Source organism: Mastigoproctus giganteus, chromosome 12 (assembly GCF_048544385.1).
Source record: "Mastigoproctus giganteus isolate SK-2022 chromosome 12, ASM4854438v1, whole genome shotgun sequence".
NCBI classification, from domain to species: domain Eukaryota; kingdom Metazoa; phylum Arthropoda; class Arachnida; order Uropygi; family Thelyphonidae; genus Mastigoproctus; species Mastigoproctus giganteus.
Window position 1 is genome coordinate 63,946,862 of NC_143586.1, and position 22,528 is coordinate 63,969,389.

The 22,528-nt window shown below is 36.6% G+C and overlaps 2 protein-coding genes across 3 annotated transcripts in view; one reads left to right on the forward strand and one right to left on the reverse strand.

Moving 5' to 3' along the window:
* LOC150077125 (BTB/POZ domain-containing protein 6-B-like) overlaps nt 1-9,741 on the reverse strand; it is a 37,117-nt gene extending 27,376 nt beyond the window's left edge. The window contains exon 1 of the mRNA XM_090386886.1: nt 9,644-9,741. Coding sequence (XP_090243012.1) covers nt 9,644-9,710 — 67 coding nt within the window. The 5' untranslated portion in view covers nt 9,711-9,741. The remainder of the gene's footprint in view (nt 1-9,643) is intronic.
* Nucleotides 1-22,528, forward strand: part of Brf (Brf RNA polymerase III subunit) — a 330,203-nt gene that overhangs the window by 173,028 nt on the left and 134,647 nt on the right. The window lies entirely within an intron of this gene.

Genomic DNA, 22,528 nt, shown 5'->3' on the forward strand with positions numbered 1-22,528 from the left:
AATGGCTGCTATTTGTTATTCATATCTTTTATTGCATCACTTAGGTTGTAAACCCTTAGCAATCCGTAGCCACGAAATAAGTGTGTGTGTGTGTATTTTTATGTCCACATAAAAATTATATTTAGTTTGGTATGGAGTATATTGGTACATCAGCAACACAGGCTATAATGCATCAACAATGGTTATTTAGAGTTATATTATCCTTGTGTTCTAGCTGAGACTTCTTAAATTGTAGAGATGCATCCTTGTGGTTTGGTTGTTTTTCTTCTTTGGCCTCCTGTTATCTATTTCTAAGTTGAAAGTTCTTCACCCCGAGTTTTGCTGTTGGTGTCCTCTTTGCTTGAAGGAATCCTTTCCAAGCAAAGAGGTTCTAGTTCATTTTTTTTTTTTTTTGTCCAACTGTAACTCACATAATGGCATTCCTTTCATACAACACTCAAAAATTACCAATATTCCATTTGCAAAATCCCTCACCTCATTATTAGTATTAGTAGAGGCATACAATGCAAGAAAGGAAGCTTATGTGGCATCAGCCAAAAAAATAATAAAAAACACTCCGATTTCACCCCTCCATTCGTTCCAAATACCTGTCCAGCTCAGCCTTAAAATTTATTTAGGCTATCAATTACCCACTGGCTAAAGACAAACTTCTGCACATCTATCCTACAACTGTCTTTCCTCAATTTTAATTTATGCCCTCTCAGGTTATTCTGAGCAAGAGGAAGAATCCCATCAGCATTGAGCATGCTCAAACCATTCAAGGCTTTATACACCTCAATCAGATCGCCTTGCAAGTGCCTAGTCTCCAAATACTGTTTGCAAAACTTAAGCCTTTCTTCATAAGAGCAACCCTTTGTTCCATTCACTAATCTTGTTGCCCTTCTCTGTACTCGTTCCAACAGCTCTACATCCTTCTTAAAATGAGGCCTCCAGACCTGTATACAGTCCTCAAGGTGTGGCCTGACCATTGCCTTATACAAGGGGATAATCACCTCCTTATATTGACATCTTAAAAATAATTTCCCATTTATATTAAATATTAGCACCCTAAGCTGAGTAAAAAAAAAAAAATTGATGCAATATTTCCCACTAAACTAAAACTTAAATTTGTAAGCAGGAAGTAATGTATATATAATTTTTTAATTTTTCTGTGTTTACTTGATTCAAATATTTATTTCACTTTGATAGTCCCTTTAAAATAAGTACAAAATGTTCATAGATTGAAGGAGCAGCATAAAAGCTGGGACACAAAAGTGAATGGAGCTTGGAGAAAAAACTATGATGGGCTGCATGTATTCAAAATTACCACAGACTGGGAGATCCAGTAAATAATATACAAAGAAACATTAGAAACTGCAAAAGAAGGCTAACATGAATCATGCTGAGGAGGACTGATGTTTATTTACTTGAATTACATGGAAAAGGTTCAACTACCAAAGAATGCATTTTTAATAACAGTAGAACTTGAAAACCAAGTTTAAAAAATGCTTTAAATTAATAGCAATTAGGGATGTCAGAAGTTTTTATCCATTTACAGCAGAAGCTGCAGTGGACATCTTTGCTGAGAAAGATGAAGACATGGGGAAGCATAATTAACAGAAACATAAAATACGTACGAGCTATTGTACAAAGAAGAGTATGCAGATGTCAGTGGCCTTTTTTTAACGACTTCAACCACCTGCACATGAAAAATCTTCATTGCAACAGACTTAATATTAATAATAAAAACAAGAAAATCCCCTTTTTTTTTATTACAAGTTTCTTTTCTTCCCTAGTTATAAGCTAGTACCATGCTAAATAATCAACAATTTATGAAGCTAAGCTAGGCTACTGTGCAAAATAGGTAAGTATTGCACATCTAACACTAGAAGTGTGAAAATTTGCTTTTGCAGTGATTAATTGTTGGTACAAACTACCATCTGGCATTGTGACTCTGGATGGTTTTGAATAAAGTATTGATCAGATTACTGGAGGGGGAGGGGAACAGATAACGTTGGCTGGTTGTGTGTATATTTCTCCCCCTCACTGATACTGCATAAGCTTACTTCATAACAATTTGCCTCTACTAATAATTGCTATACTTAAAATTCTGTACTTATTATTTTATTTTTTCAAGGACCATTATCTATCTTCATAGCATGGGAGTGATAATAGAGAGCTATTAAGTGCTCGATAATTCTTATATTCTATTATATTATGAAATCAACAGGAAATTTATTTTTGATGTAATTATGAATCATTATGAAATTTATTTTTGATATAAGATGCTTATTTTTCAACCAACTATCCTAGTCCAATGCATTAACAATTCTTTGTAATGGTGATATCAAATTTATAAAAAATATTAAAAAAGTGGGGAAGATGTCACACATTTTTTATAAATTTTATCGCCTTTACAAAGAACTGTTAATGCTTTGGACTAGGAGAGTTAGTTGAAAAAGAAGCATCCTATATCAAAAATAAAGGTAATCCCTATTGGTTTCATAATAACATGGGAGTATATGGAAAATTGCCATTTGCTTAAAATAAAAGAAACCTTGTTATTATGGAAACCATTACTTTTTATTTTTCAGTCTCACTGCTCCAAATATTTGAAATCATTGAATAAAATTTCTATGTAATTTGCAAATTGATAAATAACTGCTTTGTGTATCTGACACTTTTTATGACATTTTTGAAAATTATAACAACATGGCAGTAAATAGTTATCATTTTTTTATTTCTCTTACTGTTGCAGTGTTTATAAAAATTTACCATGAAAAAACAATAAAATCAATGAGAACTATTCATATTTCTGGCTACAATGCAATTTTTGTTCTTTCTTTCTCTCCCCTCCCCCCACACACTTTAAATTAGTTGTTCAGGGCATCTGCCGTACCCCACCAGGTGAATTTAATCTTCCAAAAGCCACTGAAATTACAGTACAAGAGGTGACAACTAATACCCACATTATAAGCAAAGCACATTACAGCCGAAAAAAAATTTCCCATTTCTTCCCCATTTTTTTAAAACATAAATACACTTTACTTAGTAAATAAATACTTTATATACTAATGCAGTATGAGTATACAGAATAAAAAACAAAGTATTAAAGGTTATATCATTCCCTGGAACTGATGATAGCATTTTTTTGGTACATAATTCTTAATGGTAGTCAGATGCAATAAATGAAGATGTTCACTATCACTGAAATTCTAACCAAATTAAAAAAAAATTTGAAACTGCAGATAGTTTCAGACCTACACACTTGTGTAGAACTGCAAGTTAGCTGTTGTTTCCACAGATTTTACTGCTAGTAATACAAGCTGCCATATGTGAATCTGTAGTGGAGAGTTATTTTGAAAAAATACAGCATTTCACTATCTAGTGAGAAAGAAGATCAAGCACAGATAATGCACACAAGATTCTCAAATGCTCAAGAAAAGACAACTAAAATACAAATAAAACTCTATGGAAAAAGAGGCTTAATGTGAGAAAATTATGTGAAAAGGACATTAGCTGGGGTAGATTTAAAAAGGGTGATTCTGGAGAAAATTTTAAAATAAAAGGCTAGTTTGCAGGCTACGTAAGATGACATCTTAACTACTACTACATGCAGGTATAGAGACCTCATTTTAGGAAGAAGTGGACCTGTTGGAACAGGTACAGTACAGAGAAGAGCAATGAGATTAGTGAGGGGGAAGAGTACTCTTACCAAGAAAGACTTCAGTTCTGCAAATTGCCGTGTTCACTCACAAAGTCAGTGAAGGGATTGAGTAAGCTAAGTACTGATGCATCCATACTCTTGCTCAGACAACACAAAGGTTGTGAATTGAAATTAGCATTAGTAGAGGCATATGATGCAAGAGAGAAAGCTTATATAGCATCAGCCAAAAAAAAAAAAAAAAAAAAAAAAACCTTCCCATTTCAATTCACTCCAAATGTTTGTCTAGTTCTGCCTTAAATTTATTTAAGCTGTCAACTTCTACAACAGATGGCAGTTTGTTCCAGCAATCAACCACCTGCTGGCTAAAGGCAAATTTTCGTACATATATTCTACAACTATCTTTCCTCAATTAGAATTAATGTCCCCTAATGTGACTAATCTGGGCAAGAGGAAGAATCCCATCAACATTGAGCTTGCTCAAACCATTCAAGGCCTTATACACTTCAATCAGATCATCTTGCAGGTGCCTAGTCTCCAGACGCTGCAATTTGCAGAACTTAGGCCTTTCTTTGTAAGAGCAACCCTTTGTTCCATTCAACAATCTCGATGCCCTTCTCTATACTCGTTCCAGCAGCTCTAGATCCTTCTGAAAATGAGACCTCCAGACCTGCATACAGCACTCAAGGTGTGACTTGACCATTGCCTTATACAAGGGATAACCACCTCCTTATCAATGCTAGCAAAATCCCTGTATATCACTGACAAGACACCATGAGCTACTCTAGCAGACTGTCTTCACTGCTCAGAAATCTACATTTCCAAATTCACAATTACCCCTAGGTTTTTTTTCATTCTGTACCACCCTGAGTGTAGTACCACTCAGTTGATGATTTACTCTGGGGTTACTCCTAACCATATGCAGTACTTTACATTTGTCAGTGGTAAACTTAGTTGCCACCTCTCAACCCATGTGCTCAACTTTTCTAGATCCTGTTGCAGTAGCGTACTGTCATTAACAACCCTGCCAACCTTTGTATCGTCTGAAAACTTGGACATTAGTCTGATATACCTTCATCAATATCAATAATAAATACAGAAAACGACACAATACAGATCCCTGGGGGCCTCCATTAATAACACTAGTCCATGAAGAGCAATGTCCACTAATTACCACTCTGCCTTCTCCTGCTCAACCATCCCTTTATCCATAGCAGTAATTTGCCCTTGATGTCAGACTGCTCCAATTTGTACGGTAGTCTTCCATGTTCAACAGTATCAAATGTTTTCCTGAAATCCAAGTATATGACATCAAAATTATTTTTTGCATCCAGTTCCTTTGTGACAACATCATATTATCCAATCAAATTGGTGAGCCAAGACTTCCCTTTAACAAACACATGCTGTGTCTGAACTATAACTGCAGTCTTGTCTGGATGATTCTGCAATGTTTCTCTAACTAGTGACTCCATTATTGTCCCTGGAACAGAAGTCTGTAATTACTGTGTCACCCTTTGATCCTCCTTTGTGAATTGGGGTCACATTTGCGCATCTGCAGTCCATAGGGACCTCCACTGAGTCCAAGGAAGCTCTCATAATTTTGGCTAAGGGTGTGCTTACTTCCTTTGCTGCCCCCTTTAATATAACTGGATAGATCCCATCCACCCCAGGTACCTTTCTTATGTTTAATTTCAACAATTTCTCCTCCACTTTGCTCTCAGTTATTACAAAATCACTTAGCTTCCCTGCCAGAGTTTGATAAGCTTCTGGCATTCCCCTCCCTGAATAACTCCTCATGTGTGAATGTAAATGCGAAATACTCATTCAGTTTGTCAGCTACCTGAGCAGGATCCTTAACAGTCGAACCATCGATATCAAGTGGACCAATCTGATTCATCCACTTCCTTCCAGAGTTTTGCTGTTTTTTTTTTTTTTTTGCATCCTTTGCCAAAGATTTCTCATAATCTGCCTGTGCCTGCCTAACCTCCTTTGTGACTTGATTACAGACCAGTTTATATCTACCATAGGCTTCTGTGTCGCCTGATAATTTATATGCATCTCGTGCATTTTTCTTCTCTGCCACAAGTCAATTCATATGACATCCATTTAGGCCTAAACCTTGAACAGTATTTCTTAGTTGTAATGAAAAGCCTAGTAGCTTCCAAGGTTAATTCTCTGAATGCTTTCCATTTAGAATTTTCTGTTGCTAATGTCATCAGTTGGTCCCACTTTATAGAATTCAAAAACTGTCTTAGACCACAGTAGTCACTTTTACGAAAGCAAAAACCCTTCCCTTTACTCCTGGCGGTAGTTACATCTTTGAGTAAATCCCACATCAGCACATTGTGATCACTGCCACCTTTATCTGCAAATTGAGGAAGGATGGCTACAATACAGATGTGTAGAAATTGCTTTCTGCCAGAAAGTAGTTGACTGTTCAAACAAATTCCATATGGAGTTGTGGAAGTGAGTAGCTTGAATAATTAAGGAATTAGACAAATTATTAGTTAGGCTGGAGAAGTGATGTGGGATTTTTTTTTTTTTTTTGTTCACTGATGCTAACTCTTTATTGCACCATTTGCCATTACTAATGCTAACTAAAAACAGAAAATTGGTGGGGAAAGGTGCATTGGAGGATGTAATTTTATTGCCAAATTTAATTTTTTTAAAAAAATTAAAAAGTGGCATATAATATAGTCTGAAGTAATGCAACAACCTACTACAATGGTCATTTAATGTAATAATTGTTTAAGTTAGTAAAATTGGCTGGAGTATCTGGCAAGGACAGAATACAGTCTGGCTCCCCTCCATCTAATTTACAGTTTTACTATCAGTATTCACTGTGATCTTTAAAAAATGAAATAAACCATTTTACTAATAGGTGGTCCTACTAATCAGTGAAATCATATATCACACTGATTAACTGTCAGTTGATTTGGCAATTGGGCATATAGCAGGAAAGCATGTCTCTAAAACATTTTCTGCTGTTCCATTCTTAAACTTGGTTTGCAGTTTTTCATAATCATAGCTTTTCTACTAAATGCTCCAGTGAATAGCCTTAAAAGTTTGTTTATAAAATGCTTTTTGTAATTGTCAAGATTTCCATAGATAAATCTCAATTTTCTGGCACTATAATATAGTGCCTAATATTATCAATATGTATGATACTAAGTACTGTAAAATCTCGTTAATACAAACTCGTTATATAAAAAGTACTCGTTAATATGAATCACACATTCCCCTGCAAAAGGATAGGCTTTTCTATGTAAATATATTTGTTTATTACAAAATTCGGTTAATATGTATTACAAAGTTCATTTTCACCCTGTGAGAAATATTATTTTGTACGTTTAATACAAATCTTGGCATAGCTGTCCGATTATTGTCCCTATTATTGCCTCTGGCCACCCTGCTTCCCGAAGGATGGCACTAACTTGTTAGAAATTACTTGTGTAAACAAAACCAGTTTATGGTAGCTATAACATAAGTACCCTCTGAAAAACATCTTTTTGAAAGATGAGAAAGATATTAAATTAACAAAAGAATAAAAAAAGTTGTTTACATACACTTCCTCGCTCTCCAAGGGATTAAGGTCAGTTGCAATTGTTATGCCAGTTCAAAGTCGTTTGCTACGATATACTGTAACCTATTTTTTGTGCCGTTTTATCTGAGCTGATGCCTTTTTCGGAACTTATGTCTTTAAATTAATTTAAAGTTTGTTTATATTAAATCCCATCTAGCAGTGTTATGGTTACAAAACGTAAACTGACAGAATTAAGCCTGGAAATTAAACTGAAAATTATACAAGAGGGTGATAAGATTGGACTTAGAAAAATGGACATTACAAAGGAATACAACATCCCTTTACATACTTCATCTACAATACTGAAAAACCGAAAAAAAACTTGAAGTGTGTGACACTAGAACAGCGATAAAAAAACAGGAAACAAATTCCTGGTTCAAAACACAAGGATCTTGAAACAAAACGTTTTGAGTGGTACCAAAAAATGTGTGCATTTAATTTGCAAATATCAGGTCCGATTCTGAAAGAAGAGGCAAATTATTTAGCTCAGCAACATGGAATTAGCAACTTAAAATGCAGCAGTGGCTGGCTCCAAAGATTTAAAGACAGGAGTAACTTGGTTTTGTGAAATGTTTGTGGCAAGTCTGGATTAGTTTACAAACAAAAGCCTACAGACTGGTTGTGTTCTGTACAGTCCATTCTTGAAAAATATGAGGATATTTTTAATCTTGACAAGACAGGTTTATTTTATAATTTGCTACCAAACAAAACATTTGCTGTCCAAGGAGGGTCTCATCATAGTGGAAATTAAGTAAACAAAGACTCACTGCTCTGTTATACTGCATGAAATCAGATGGCAATACAAAACTATGCCCACTTGTGATTGGTAAGTTTTCCAAGCCAAGATGTTTTAAGGAAGTTAACGGATTTCCCTGTGATTATGTGGCCAATAGAATCCATCTGCTTGGCTTACGGTCAAATTGATATGTGCTTGGCTTATGGTCAAAATGTTTCAGTCTTGGTTATCAAAAGTGGACAGAAGAATGGCTTCAGAAAAAAAGGAACATTTTGATGATTCTAGATCACTGTACAGCACATTCTGACGAGTCACTTAAGTTGACAAAACGGCTGCCACCCATTTCCACCAGTTTTATGCAGCCACTGGATCAAGGCATTATTTATAACCACAAAAGTGCATATACAGCCTGCCTGATAAGGTACTTGATCTTCAACATAGGTGGGAGGGAACAATTTTACAGCTAAACTGGAATGTTTTGGATGCTATCTGTAATCTTGTTATTGCTTGGGACAGTACAGCATAATCAACTGCTTAAAAAAAGTGGCTTAGGAGAGAATATCACCGAAAAAACACTGTCCAGCAGACTAATATGAAAGCAGCAGTGAAGAATGGAGGAATTTGAAGGAGCATATGGATTTTGTTGGAGAATTTGAGGCATTTGTGAAGATGGATGATTAAGTTGCTGCCACAGCAATGCCAACATCAGAAAAGCTGCTGAGCACCAAGCAAAACGATGATGTTTTTGTTACCAGCAAAAGTAAAGAAGTGCACACGCACATACACACACTGCCATCTAAAAAAGATGCCCAAAATGTATTAAGCATAATAGAGAATGTGTTGGCCTGCAGTAACGTTGATAAAGAAACAACTGTTGCATTTTATAATGTCTGTGCTGTAGTTAAAAATGCATATAGGACAAAAACTGTGCAAAGAATATTGAATTGAATTTTTTGATAAATTAGATTAATTTATCAAAACGTTAATGGATTGTATGTCTCCTTTTATATTAAGATTAATTCTTTTTACTGTGGTGCTAAAATATTGTATATATCAAAATATATACTGTGCAATATTTTCATTTCTGTTGTTTTTCTCTTAGTGTATCTTAAAAATAAAATCTTTAAAAAGTGTGTTATTCCTATTACTGTATTGTTAGAGAAAGCTTTTGTTTTATTATTTTCAATCAATTAATTAATTAATTTATTTATTTTTGATATTATTATTATTAGATATACAGTATGTGCCGAAAAAAAAAAAAAAAAAAAAATTTGACACTTTTGGGGGACCTCGTTATTACAAAACGTGAAAATGTAGGTCCCTTAAACTTTGTATTAACGAGATTCGACTGTATAATGAAAAGCAAACAATGTAGGTAGCTATAAGCTGGTGCATAGGCGTTTTTTTTTGTTTTTTTTTAATACAATTGGTGGATGCAGTTAACACAGTATTTAAAATATGTATACCATGCGATTTGGAAAAAATCTTTCTATCCTTCATCCATTGTGGCAACGTATATTTATTTTCCCTAAAGCGTTACACTTAGAAATACAATATCAGAAATTATTTGACTGGCTTCATCGAAAGTTGCGAAATGTCATTTTACAATCCAAGACCTTGTAACAGATACTTAGCGGATAAACATTTGAGTATCAAAAGATATTGCTCTAGAAAGGCTTACCTAATATCCATGTTTTACTTGCAACTATATGCATTTCATCTCGACGTTTGTTTGTTTTAGCGGACATTATATTTGGATGAGTATTTTTCTCGTGTTTATATATATATATATATATATATACCAAATACAGTACAGTATTTCAATTGACTGTTTAACTAATACAGTTTCATATTTAAAATTTCACATTACAATTCATTAGGTATTCATATATCAAACCTTTCATCTACATATTTCACAATATTTTTTTTGGAATGTTTACAGGTCACACAAAAATATACAAAAATATCTTTTGTGCGCTGCATCTAAACTTAGACCACTCGTTATTTCGCCCTCTTTTTTTTTTTAACGTTGTTTCTGGTGTCAGCAACACGCCCCCTAGTGTGAAAATGGTATTATTTCAGAGAAAAGAAGTCATCCGTGTTGGCATACTGAATATGGCGCTATTATGTTTTCCCGAAAAGACTTCCAATAAAGTTTTTCTTTGCAATAAATAATCGAATATTTTACACCAATTAGTATTAACTGGATGGAAAACACAAATACTATCTCTCCAATGATTTATAAATTGCCATCAGCGAAGTAAACTCAAATTTAACCCTAGAATGTTTTACGTGAATTTTAACGTTATCATACTTTATTATTATTAACCATATGGTGCAAGGAAACCTGGCGCCTCCGTATCCAGGTGGGCAGGAGAAGCAGTGCGTACCACACGCTTCTTGATTAGACCGGGGTTCGAGCCCGTAACCACCAAATACGTAGGATGCGGAAAGGTCAAGTGATGACCACCGCATATCCCCGGAGCAATATGGCCTTAGTTGCTAATGCTTCTAAAAACCAAATAACAAACAAAGCAAGGAAGCCTCAGACTTATGCTGCACAGCCACAAAAAAAAATTCTAAATTACCGAGAGAGTCAGAAGTAAAAGGGAATCACCAAGAAAGAGAAGAATTATTATTATTAACCATATGGTGCAAGGAAGCCTGAGGCTTATGCTACACCAGCTGGAAAAAACAAAAACAGAATTACCCTGGAGGGAGAGAGAGAGAGAAGTGAATCACCAAGAAGGAGAAGAATGATGATATTCAGCTCAGGACCCTGGGTGTGCCAACCCCATACTCACCAGATGTCAGTCCCCGGGGTTAAATAATGATATCCAGCTTAAAACATGCAGATAATAAAAGAATTATGGGGGGGAAAATAATTATTATGAATGACAAACCCAATTAGGGTTGTCAGGTTTTCTTTTAAAAAAATTTTCTTTTGTCGATAAAATTAGTTTTAAAAAATACAAAAAAATTCAAATTGTCTGATATTTTAATTGTACTTATTTTGACATTTTGCCCTTTTTAACAATTGTTTATCCTGTTTTACCATACTAAAGGAACTCTTTACACGTAAAAGAGAAATTCATTACAGTCTGCAACTCTGCCTCAATTAATTCTGGGTGACTTCTGTTTCTGACATCTGTCCACTTCAGTTTCATTAATGAAAGCACCCTTTCTACTACAGAATTTGAGCCAGGAACACTGATGTAGCCCAGTGGTCGGGAGTGAGAGTGCATAGCATGCGTTCCTTGAGTGGACTGGGGTTCAAGCCTGTGACTACTAAATACTATAAATATTTGTATTGACAATTTATTGTAAACTGTACTGACTTGGTTGTCGTGCCGGAGTATAAACAGAATATTTATTTATTTATTTAACAAATATCCTGCTATTCTACTGATATTGGGAACATTTTCTTTAGGAACTTTGAAAAAAAAATCAAGCCACTTGTGCACATCACTTCCTGTACACTTTTTTTTTTTTTTTATGTGAAACCCAAACACGAGAGGTATTAGAACATATAGTACTTAGTACCGTACTTGGATTGGGAAGGCGAAAGAAGATATTTGTTAACATTGAACTTAAACTTCTGTAGATTGTAATTTTCAGGAAATACGTATGAAGGAAGGTTGTTCCAGAAAACGGCAGTTGAATGAATAAATGAGGAAGATGAAAAGTTGGTTCTGTGGGTTTGAAGTTGGACAGCAAATGGATGTTGGCTGGTGGCGGCATGTGTTCGGACTGTATTGAAAGAGAGAGAGCGGGAATTATAGAAGCCAATTCAGAAGAACAGCCCATGGAATTTTCTGTAGAAGAGGCATGCAACAGAAACAGTACGTCTAAGAGAAAGCGAGTGGAGAGACTCTGTTAGAGATGAATCATTAATTAACCTAACTGCCCTCTTCTGAATGGAATCAAGAAGCCTGAGAGAGGTTTTGGGGGCACCACCCCAGATGTGGGAACAATATTCCATGGCAGGGCGGATTTGAGAATTATACAGAGTGAGCAGCTGTTTGGAAGAAAAGTAACACTGAGAGCGAAAGAGAAAACCAAGTTTTTTAGATGCAGAGGAAGCAATATTTGTAATGTGTTTGTGCAAAGAGAGATTAGAAGTCAGGGTAATCCCCAAAAGAGTTATCATTTTGCCTAGAAATCAGAGTGTCACTAAAGATAAGCATAGCAGCAGAAGAATCCTTTTTGCGAGATATAAGACAAGACTGAGTTTTAGAAGGGTTGAAATCAACTAAGTTGTCTTTGCCCCACTGGAGAATTACCTGAAGATCGGCATTTAAGGAATTGGTAGCAAATTTTCGAGAAATTGAAGCTGATTGAGCAGGACAAGGTTTCTCAAAATTGAAAGTGGAATGCAATATGCTATCATCGGCAAAACTATGGATAGGATTTCCAGTCAATGGAAGAAGGTCATTGATATACAAGAGGAAAAGAGTGGGGGAAAGAACTGAACCTTGGGGGACACCGGCATTAGTGAAGAAGTTAGAAGACAGAGAGCCATCTACCATCACCCTCAGTGAGCGATCAGAGAGAAAACTGGATAGCCAATTACTAAAAACAGTTGGCAAACCATAAGATGGAAGCTTGTTTAGAAGACCTTTATGCCAGACACAATCAAAAGCCTTTGAGATGTCAAAAGCAACTGCTTGTGTTTCACCGAACCTTTCCATTGAATTAGTCCATAAATGGGTAACATAAGCCAGAATATCACCAGTGGATCGACACTGACGGAATCCATACTGGCGATCGTTGATCAGACGGGAGGTTTCTAGGTAGTTTAAGAGTTGGCGGTTAATTGATTTCTCCATTACTTTAGAAAGAGTAGAAGTAATTGCAATGGGACGATAATTGGATGGGGGAGGGATTTGTCACCCTTTTTAGGAACTGGCTGGATATGACCAAATTTCCAAGCAGAAGGAAAAACACCTTTGGAATAAGAAAGTGAGAAAAGGCGGCAAAGAATAGGAGTAAGTTCAGGAGCACAGGTTTTGAGAACAAGTGGAGAAATACCATCAGGACCTGGAGTTTTCTTAGCATCAAGATTCTTCAAAATCCTTCTGATATCCTTTTGACGAAGACCACAGGAGGCATTGAATGGAGCGTGTTGGGAATGGTGGGAGGTATTTTACCAAGATCATTAATACATGAGTTGGAAGAAAAATGGGATGTTAGCAGGTCAGCTTTATCCTTGGCTGAAGTGACAACAGAACCATCTGGTTTGGACAGAGGTGGGAGCAGAAATGGGCAAAAGTTGCGGCCAATAGCTTTGGCAAGAGACCAGAATGCTCGGCTACCATTAGGGCAAGAAGCAAGTTTTCTACTCTTAGCCTGTTCAAACTCTAGTTTGGACTGATTAATAACTGCTTTACAATTGTTGCGAGCTTTGGTGTAGGCAGAAAATGAAACTGAAGAATTAGAAACAAGCCAATTACGATATGCAACATTCTTCTCTTGGACAGCCTTAGCACATTTATTGGAAAACCAAGGTTTGGATAAAGGCCGAGATTTTAAAGTGGAGTGTGGGATAAAGATTCCATTCCTGCAAGGATAATTTCACTGACACGATCTGAGCAAACGTTGACATCAGAAGTTTTGAAACAGTAATCCGACCAAGGAAAAGAAGAAAAGAAGTCTCGAAGGTCATCCCATTTTGCATTCTTGTAATGCCAAACAACACGAGGTTGGGAATAGCCATGAGATAAAGGTTCCATTGGAGAAGAGACAATCACCAAGTTGTGATCTGAAGTGCCTAAAGGACCTCTCACTTCGACCGTGTACTTAGAAGGATTGTTTGTGAGAAAAAGATCAAGCATATTGGCTGTATGATTAGGATTGTCTGGTATTCTTGTAGGTAAATGAACAATCTGTGATAGGTCATTAGTAATTGCAAAAGCCTCAGCATCTCGACCTGCTGGGTCGGTGTGACTAGAAAACGGAAGCCAGCTGGAGTTGTGAACATTAAAATCACCAAGGAAAATTACCTCACTGTTAGGAAAGTTGGACTGGAGAAAGTCAAGTTGCAAAGAGAGGAAGTCAAAGAGCTCCAAGTGATTAGTGGAGTTGGGAGAACAGTAGAGACAACAGATGAATTTGACACAATGAGGTAGAGAGATTTTAAGCCAGAGAAGATCAAAGAGAGGAGATTCCAAATTGCCAAGTCTCTGACAGCGAATATCAGAATAGACATATGCACAAGTACCACCTTTGAGGCGAAAGGAATCATACAGCGAATAATTTGGGCATCTGAGATGAGCTGCAGTTGAATCAACCGATAACTGAGATTCTGTCAGAAAAAGTACATGGGGTTTGGCAGACTGCAAGTGGAAATGGACATCGTTGAGATTAGAATTGAGACCACGTATATTTGTGAAATGAATTAGGAAGTCCTAAGATGACCACAAAGCATCTGACAGACCCCATGCAAGCATTTGTGTTTCGGTCTGAGGGATGAGTGAACTTGAAAAGTCTAAAAATACATGATAAAAACTTAGTTATTGGTTTCTGTTGTTTATTTTCTTTCAATATTTTTAATTGAGTTTCGCAGATCATAATTAATATATCCTAGTTTTAAATTCAGTAAAAAAGTTAAAAAACTAATTTTTTATAATTAAAACAAAAATGGGCATTCACACAGATGCCACAAGTATCTTTGTTAAATTGAGAGCTTGAATGACATAAGGCTAAATGAAATTCAAGTTCAGATTTGTTAATGTTATACTTCAATCACCATTTTTCAGTCTAGATCTTATTGAAGTAGCATGCTCCTAGTAACCCTAGAATAGTAATATTAATTTCTGCATTAATACACCCCCCCCCATAATCCTATATTATTACATTAGTGTGAGTGCTGTTAAAATTCTAGGATTAATGTCATTAATCACCCTACTCACCTCAATATCATCAGCAAACTTAGAAATTCTACTTTCAGAAACCTATATAAGTATATTAATAAGTATTAGAAACAGTATGGTGCCTCGTACTGCTTCTTGATTAGACCGGGGTTCGAGCCCGTCACCACCAAATACGGAGGATGCGGAAAGGTCAGGGAATGACCACCGCATATCCCAGAGCAATATGGTCTTAGTTGCTAATGCTCTTAAAAACCAAATAACTAACTAACTAACTAACAATAACTAGCCTTGTACTGAATGGTGTGAGACCCTTCTAGTAGTATAGTCCATGAAGAGCTATGACTACTCTATGTCTCCTACTTTTATTTTTTTTTTTTTTTTAGGAGCATTAGCAACTAAGGCCATATTGCTCCGGGGATATGCAGTGGTCATTCTCTGACCTTTCCGCATTCTCCGTATTTGGTAGGCACGGGCTTGAACCCCGGTCTAATCAAGAAGCGTGTGCTACGCGCTGCTGCTCCTGCCCACCTGGCTACGGAGGCGCCTGTCTCCTACTACTTAACCATCCCTCTCCATAGTGCTAGTAGTAACTTGCTCCTAATGCCACATTGTTCAAACTTATACAACAATTGTTTGTGTGGAACTGTATCAAAACTTTACTAAAATCTAAGTAATTGACATCAAAATTATTCTTTGCATCCAATTTGATGCAAAGATCAGATTGGCCAGGCATGTTCCTCCATCACAATTTAGTGATTTGACCACTTGTCAATCATTTGTAGAGGTCTGGGTCAGAAAATGGGGGAATTTTTAAACACCTCTTTAGTTAGGCTGTTTGTTTGTTTGTTATTTGGTTTTTAGGAACATTAGCAACTAAGGCCATATTGCTCTGGGGATATGTGGTGGTCATTCCCTGACCTTTCCGCATCCTCTGTATTTGGTGGTCACGGGCTCGAACCCCGTTCTAATCAAGAAGCGTGTGTTATGCACTGCTGCTCCTACCCACCTGGCTACGGAGGTGCCGAGTTAGGCTGTAGTTAGCTGTATATTAGAGTTGGGTCCCCCCCCCCTTTTACTCCAGGTTTTTCAGCCAGCACAACATGCAAATTGCCCTACAAACATGCATTTGTACAGTGCAATGTGGCCTTAAAAAACAACAGATACATACTATGATTGCCTTAGTTCCATTTTAACTAGATGATCATGTATTACTTCTTTAATTATGGATTCCTTAATGTTCCTTAGCATGGGAGACAAATTTACTGGTCTGTAATTATTCACCTCACACTTTGAACCACCTGTTTGAATGGTAGTGACATTTACATATCAATGAACTGTAAAGGCTTTCCATGAATTCATTATCTTTTATTGTAATTAGATTAATTGTATGATCGCCAGTTCACTTTAGCTGCTACAATTTTTCTTCCAGTTCCTTTCATTTATCATGAAATCATTTAACCCCCAGTCAGTATTAGATAGACCTCTGGTATTCCCATCTCTAAAGCTCTTTCACGTGTGAATATAGATGCAGAATTTTATTCAATTGATCAGCATACTGATCATCAATACTTATTTTTCATATAAAATGGACCAATATGGCTCATCCTTTCCCCTTAGCACTAGTAATGCTTAGTAACTTATAGGATTACTTCTTGACCAGTTCCTATTTGACCTTTATGTTTGTTGACCGTCCATTACTTGTGCTCCTGAATGAAACAAATATGCTTATGTGGCAACTGTGCAACACCTTTTTTTAATTCTTCTACTGAATTGAAAACAGTTTCTATTAATTACGATTGCTAAAATAAATTATAATATATTTTACAAAATAAACAAGAGAAACTAATAATAATATTAATAATAAATAAAGTTTTTATTGTATTTTTAATGTCACTCATTCCCAAATTGAAACACAGAATCTTATATGCCAGCTGATAGATGTAACATGAACATCTGCATTTTTTTCAGCTGTTTACATTTAGACAGGGAAACCAAAGCTCTCCAGCAAGATTAAATGGCTCTCTCTGTTGTCTCACAGACACAATGTGGGATTAGGAGTTGCCTACAAGAAAGATGGATGCTTTTGCTTGCCTAGCATTTATTAAAAGTCAAACAAAAAATTTATTAATTTCTTAATGAATTAAAAATTAAAAATTAATTTCTTGTAATTCATAGTACTGTATATTGAAATGAAAAAAGAAAATAATGCTGTGTAATCTATTAGAGAATACTGGTGGGTAAGGTACATAAGAGGATTTGATTTCACTTACAAATAAAAAAAAAATAAAGGAATCTCTCAGATGCCTTTATTTATTATTTTTTTTTTAGTTAGCGGCAAAGGGTTAAAAACATTAGTTGATCTTAATGAAAATAATTTTAAGATCATTAATTGGCAAATATCTTCTTTCATCTTCTCAACCTTCAACCCAAGCATGGTACTAAGTACTATAGGTTCTAATACCTCTCGTGTTTTGGGTATTCATAAAAAAAAAAAAAAAAAAATCAGCTTGAGGCATCAAGTAACTGGTCTGTAAGTCTGGTTTAATAGGATGTCGAATTTTTTGCATAAGAGGATCCCAGGCAAGACTGGCTTGCCTCGCAACCTAGAAACATAAGGCTAAAGCTGTCGTTCATGGTGTGTGTGTGTGTGTGTGTGTGTGTGTTTGTGTGTGTGTGTGTGTGTGTGTGTGTGTGTGTTGGTCAGCTCCCCATTTAGCAGATATAAGCCTCTTAAGGAAGTAGGAAGTTGTTTTAGGCTCTTAACTGTTATGGTTTTTTCTATGTGTTTTAAAGGTGGTGGTATGATCCGACATGATGCCCTAGTGTTTGTTTGTTTTTTTAATGACAACCCCAAGCACAAGAGGTATTAGAACCTGTAGTACTTAGTATTGTGCATGAATTAAAGGCTAAGAAGATGAAAGAATATACTTATTGACATTAGACTTGAATTTCTGTAGTTTGTAATTTTCAAGAAATATGTATAAAGGGAGGTTTTCCCAGAAACAGAAGTTGAGGAAATAAATCAGGAAGAAAAAAAGTTGGTTCTTCGGGTTTCAAGTTGGACAGTAAAAGGATACTCACTAGTTGTGGCACTTGTTCAGACTGGTTTGGAAGAGAGAGTAAGAATTATAAAAACCAATTTCAGAAGAACAGTGTCCATGTAAGTATCTATAGAAAAGATGTGCAGTAGAAACAGAAAATCTATTAGCCAGAGATTAAAGAGGCTTTGTTAGAGATGGATCATTAATTAACCTAATTGCTGTCTTTTGAATGGAGTCGAGATGCCTGAGAAAGGTTTTGGGACACTGCTCCAGATGTTAGAACAATAATCCATGGTAGGCAGATTTGTGATTTATACAAAGTGAGCAGCTGTTTGGAAGAAAAGTAACACTGAGAGCAAAAGAGAAAACCCAGTTTTATTCAGAGAAAACAATATTTGTGATGTACTTATGTTAAGATAGATTAAATGTCAGAATAATCCCTAATAAAGATATGTAATCTTGTCTATAAATCTCAGTGCCATTGAAGATAAGCATAGGAGCAGAAGAATCCTTTTTGTGAGATATAAGACAGAATTGAGTTTTAAAGGAGTTGAAATCAACTAAGTTATTTTTTGCCCCACTGAGAATTACCTGGAGATCAGCATTTAAGGAATTGTTAGTGGATATTTGAGAAGTTGAGGCTGTTTGTGCAGGGCAAGTTTTGTCAAACTGGAATATGGAATGCAATGTGTTGTCATCAGAAAAACTAGGGATAGGATTTCCATCCAGTGGAAGAAGGTCATTAATATTTAAGAGGAAAAGAGTGGAAAAGAACTGAACCTTGGGAAACACCAGCATTAGCTGAGAAATTAAAAGACAGACCCATCTATCATCACCCACAGTGAGCAGTCAGAGAGAAAACTGGCTACCCAATTACAAAAAAAAAAAAAAACAGTGAGCAAATCATAAGTTGAAAGCTTAATTAGAAGACCATTATGCCAAATTCAATCAAAAGCCTTTGAAGTGTTGAGTTACTGCTTGAGTTTCACCAAACTTTTCCATTGAATTAGTCCATAGATGGGTAACATATGCCAGTATATCACCAGTGGATTGACACTGGCGGAATCCGTACTGGTGATCATTGATGAGATGAGAGGTTTCAAGGTAGTTTAGGAGTTGGCAGTTAACAGATTTTTCCATTATTTTAGAAAGAACAGAATTAAGTGCAGTGGGACAATAATTGGAAGGGAGGGATTTTTCACCCTTTTTAGGAGCTGGCTGGTTATGAGCAAATTTCCAAGCAGAAGGAAAAACACCAGTGAAACAGAGGGTAAAAAAGCAACACAGAACAGAAGTAAGCTCGGTAGCACAGGTTTTGAGAATGGCGTGAAATACCATCAGTACCTGCTGCTTTCTTGGTATGAAGACTGTTCAAAATTCTACTGACATCCTTTTGACAGAAGACCACACCATACATTGAATAGAGTGTACTGGGAATGGTAGGAGGTGGTTTTTCCAAGATTACACAGGTTAGAAGAAAAGTAGGATGCTAGCAAGTCAGTGCTATCTTTATATGAGGCAGGAATAAATAGAACCACTGGGTCTCAGCAGAGGTGGGAATAAAGATGGGCAAAAGTTGCAGCCAATAACTTTGACAAGAGACCAGAATGCTCAACTGCCATTTGGACAAGAAACGAGTTTTCTATACTTAGCCTGTTCAGAACCTAGTTTGGATTGATTAATAACAGCTTTATAATTGTTGCAAGCTTTAAGTAAGCAGAAAATGAACCTGGAGATTTGGATGCAAGCCTATTGTGATATGCAACATCTTATCTTTAACAGCCTTAGCACACTTATTGGAAAATCAAGATTTAGATAAAGGATGAGATTTTAACATGGAGTGTGGAATAAAGTACTTCGTCCCTACAAGAATAATTTCACTCACATGATCTGAGCAAACACTGACATCAGAAAAACAGTAATTCAACCAGGAGAAAAGAAAATAAATCTCCCAGATCATCCCATTTTTCGTTCTTGTAATGCTAAAGAACACGAGATTAAGAATGGCTACAAGGAAAAGGGAATCATTGAAGAAGAAACCATCACCAGTTTGTTATCTTTGTTGCCTAGAGGACCACTCTTTTCAACTGTATATTTGGAAGAGTTGTTTGTGAGAAAAAGATCAAGTGTGTTGGTTGTGTGGTAGTTAAAAGAACCTGTTCAATGACATTTAAATAGAAAGGGTGCAAAAATATTTGCTGATGCTATTGAGGCAGTGTTAGGTGGGTCGGAAAACTGCTAGCTTGGGGGGGAGACAAAGACTAATAGATTAACAGTAGCCACTGGCAGAGTTGAAAGAGATTCTTGCACTGCTTCTATTGGAATGAGCAGAAGCCTGAAAAACAAGATGCAGGATATTTCAGAGACTGCTGGAAGTCATTGCGGTACAAGTAAACACATGGGTTGTGTTAGGGTAGCTAAGAATAGAAACAGGTGCATGTATACTTGCGTGTATACCAATGCTAGGAGTTTAGTAAATAAATTTGATGAATTTGAGGTATTACTCAAAACATCAAAGGCAGATATTGTTGGGATATCAGAGACGTGGTGTCACACAGATATAAGGAATGCAGAACTGGAATTTGGGGAGTACAACGTCTACAGAAAGGATAGACAGGATAGGAAGAGAGGAGAGGTTATGCTATTAGTTAAAAAACACATAAAATCCAAGGAAGTGAAGCCAGTCAACATCGATGGACAGAGCAGTGTCGAGTCAGTTTGGTGTGACATAAGCATAGGTAAATCAAAATTGAGAGTAGGAGTGTGCTATAGGCCTAATGACTCTGATGAGTATAATAAGATACTGTACAGGGAAATAGAATGGGCCAGTAAATCAGAGAGTCATATAATGGGGGATTTTAATTTCCCAGATATTGACTGGAATTTGTGGGTTGGTCACTCACACACTAGCAAGGCTTTTGTGGATTTATCGGATGATTGTTTTCTACACCAGCATGTTCGGGAGGCAACTAGAGGGAGTAATACTCTTGATCTGATTATCAGTAGTGATTCTTCATGCATTAAGAATCTGCAGATAAAGGAACCACTAGATGGCAGTGATCACAGTGTGCTGAAGTGGGATTTACTCAAGGAGGTAACTACCATCAGAGGTAAAGGGAAGGGTTTTTGCTTTCGTAAAGGCGACTATGATGGTCTGAGACAGTATTTAAATTCTATACACTGGGACCGACTGATGATGTTACCAACAGCAAATTCAAAATGGGAAGCATTCAAGGAACTAATCTTGGAAGCTACCAGGCTTTACATACCAACCAAGAAATATTGTTCAAGGCTCAGGCCTAAATGGTTGTCAGATGAACTAATGAGACATATGGCAGAAAAGAAAAATGCATGGGATACATACAAATTAATGGGTGACATGGAAGCCTATGATAGATATAAGTTGGTCTGTAACCAAGTCACAAAGGAGATTAGGCAGGCAAAGGCAGATTATGAGAAATCCTTGGCAAAGGATGCAAAGAAAAACAGAAAAGAGTTCTTTACCTATTTAAACTCAAGAAGGAAAGGGATGAATCAGATTGGTCCGCTGGATTGTTAGCCACCTGAGTGGACTGTTAGCCACCTGAGCAGTTGAGGATCCTGCTCAGGTGGCTAACAATCTAAACAAGTATTTTGCATCTACATTCACACATGAGGAGTTATTCAGGAAGGGGAATGTCGTAGGTGAAGTAAACATTGGCAGTGAGCTAGATGATTTTCTAATAACTGAGAGGAAAGTGGAGGAGAAATTGTTGAGGATAAACATAAAAAAGGCACCCGGGGTGGATGGGATCTATCCAGTTATATTAAAGGAGGCAGCAAAGGAAGTAAGCAAACCCCTAGCCATAATTATGAGAGCTTCTTTGGACTCAGGGGAGGTACCCATAGACTGGAGATGTGCAAATGTAACCCCAATTCACAAAGGAGGATCAAAGGCTGACACAAGTAATTATAGACCTGTTAGTTTAACTTCGGTTCCAGGAAAATTAATGGAGGCACTGGTTAAAGAAGCACTGCAGGATCATCTGGACAAGAATTCAGTTATAGCTCAGACACAGCATGGTTTTGTTAAGGGCAGGTCTTGTCTGACCAATTTGATTGGATACTATGATGTAGTCACAAAAGAACTGGATGCAGGGAATAACTTTGATATTGTATACGTGGATCTTAGAAAGGCTTTTGATACTGTTGCACATGGAAGACTGCTGCACAAATTGGAGCAGTGTGGCATTGGAGGCAAATTGCTATATGGATAAAGGAGTGGTTGAGGGGGGAGAAGGCAGAGAGTGGTAATCAATGGACACTGCTCAACGTGGACTAATGTTATTAGTGGAGTTCCTCGGGGTTCAGTGTTGGGTCCATTGTTGTTTTCTGTATTTATAAATGATATTGATGATGGTATATCAAGCTTAATGTCCAAGTTTGCAGACAATACAAAGGTTGGCAGGGTTGTTAAGGACACTACTGATGCTGTGCTGCTGCAACAGGATCTGGAAAGGTTGAGCAGATGGGCTGAGAGGTGGCAAATGAAGTTTAACATTGACAAATGTAAAGTACTACATATGGGAAACAGTAACCCCAGATCAACGTACCAACTCTGTGGTACTACGCTGATAGTAGTAGAGAATGAAAAGGACCTGAGGGTAATTGTGC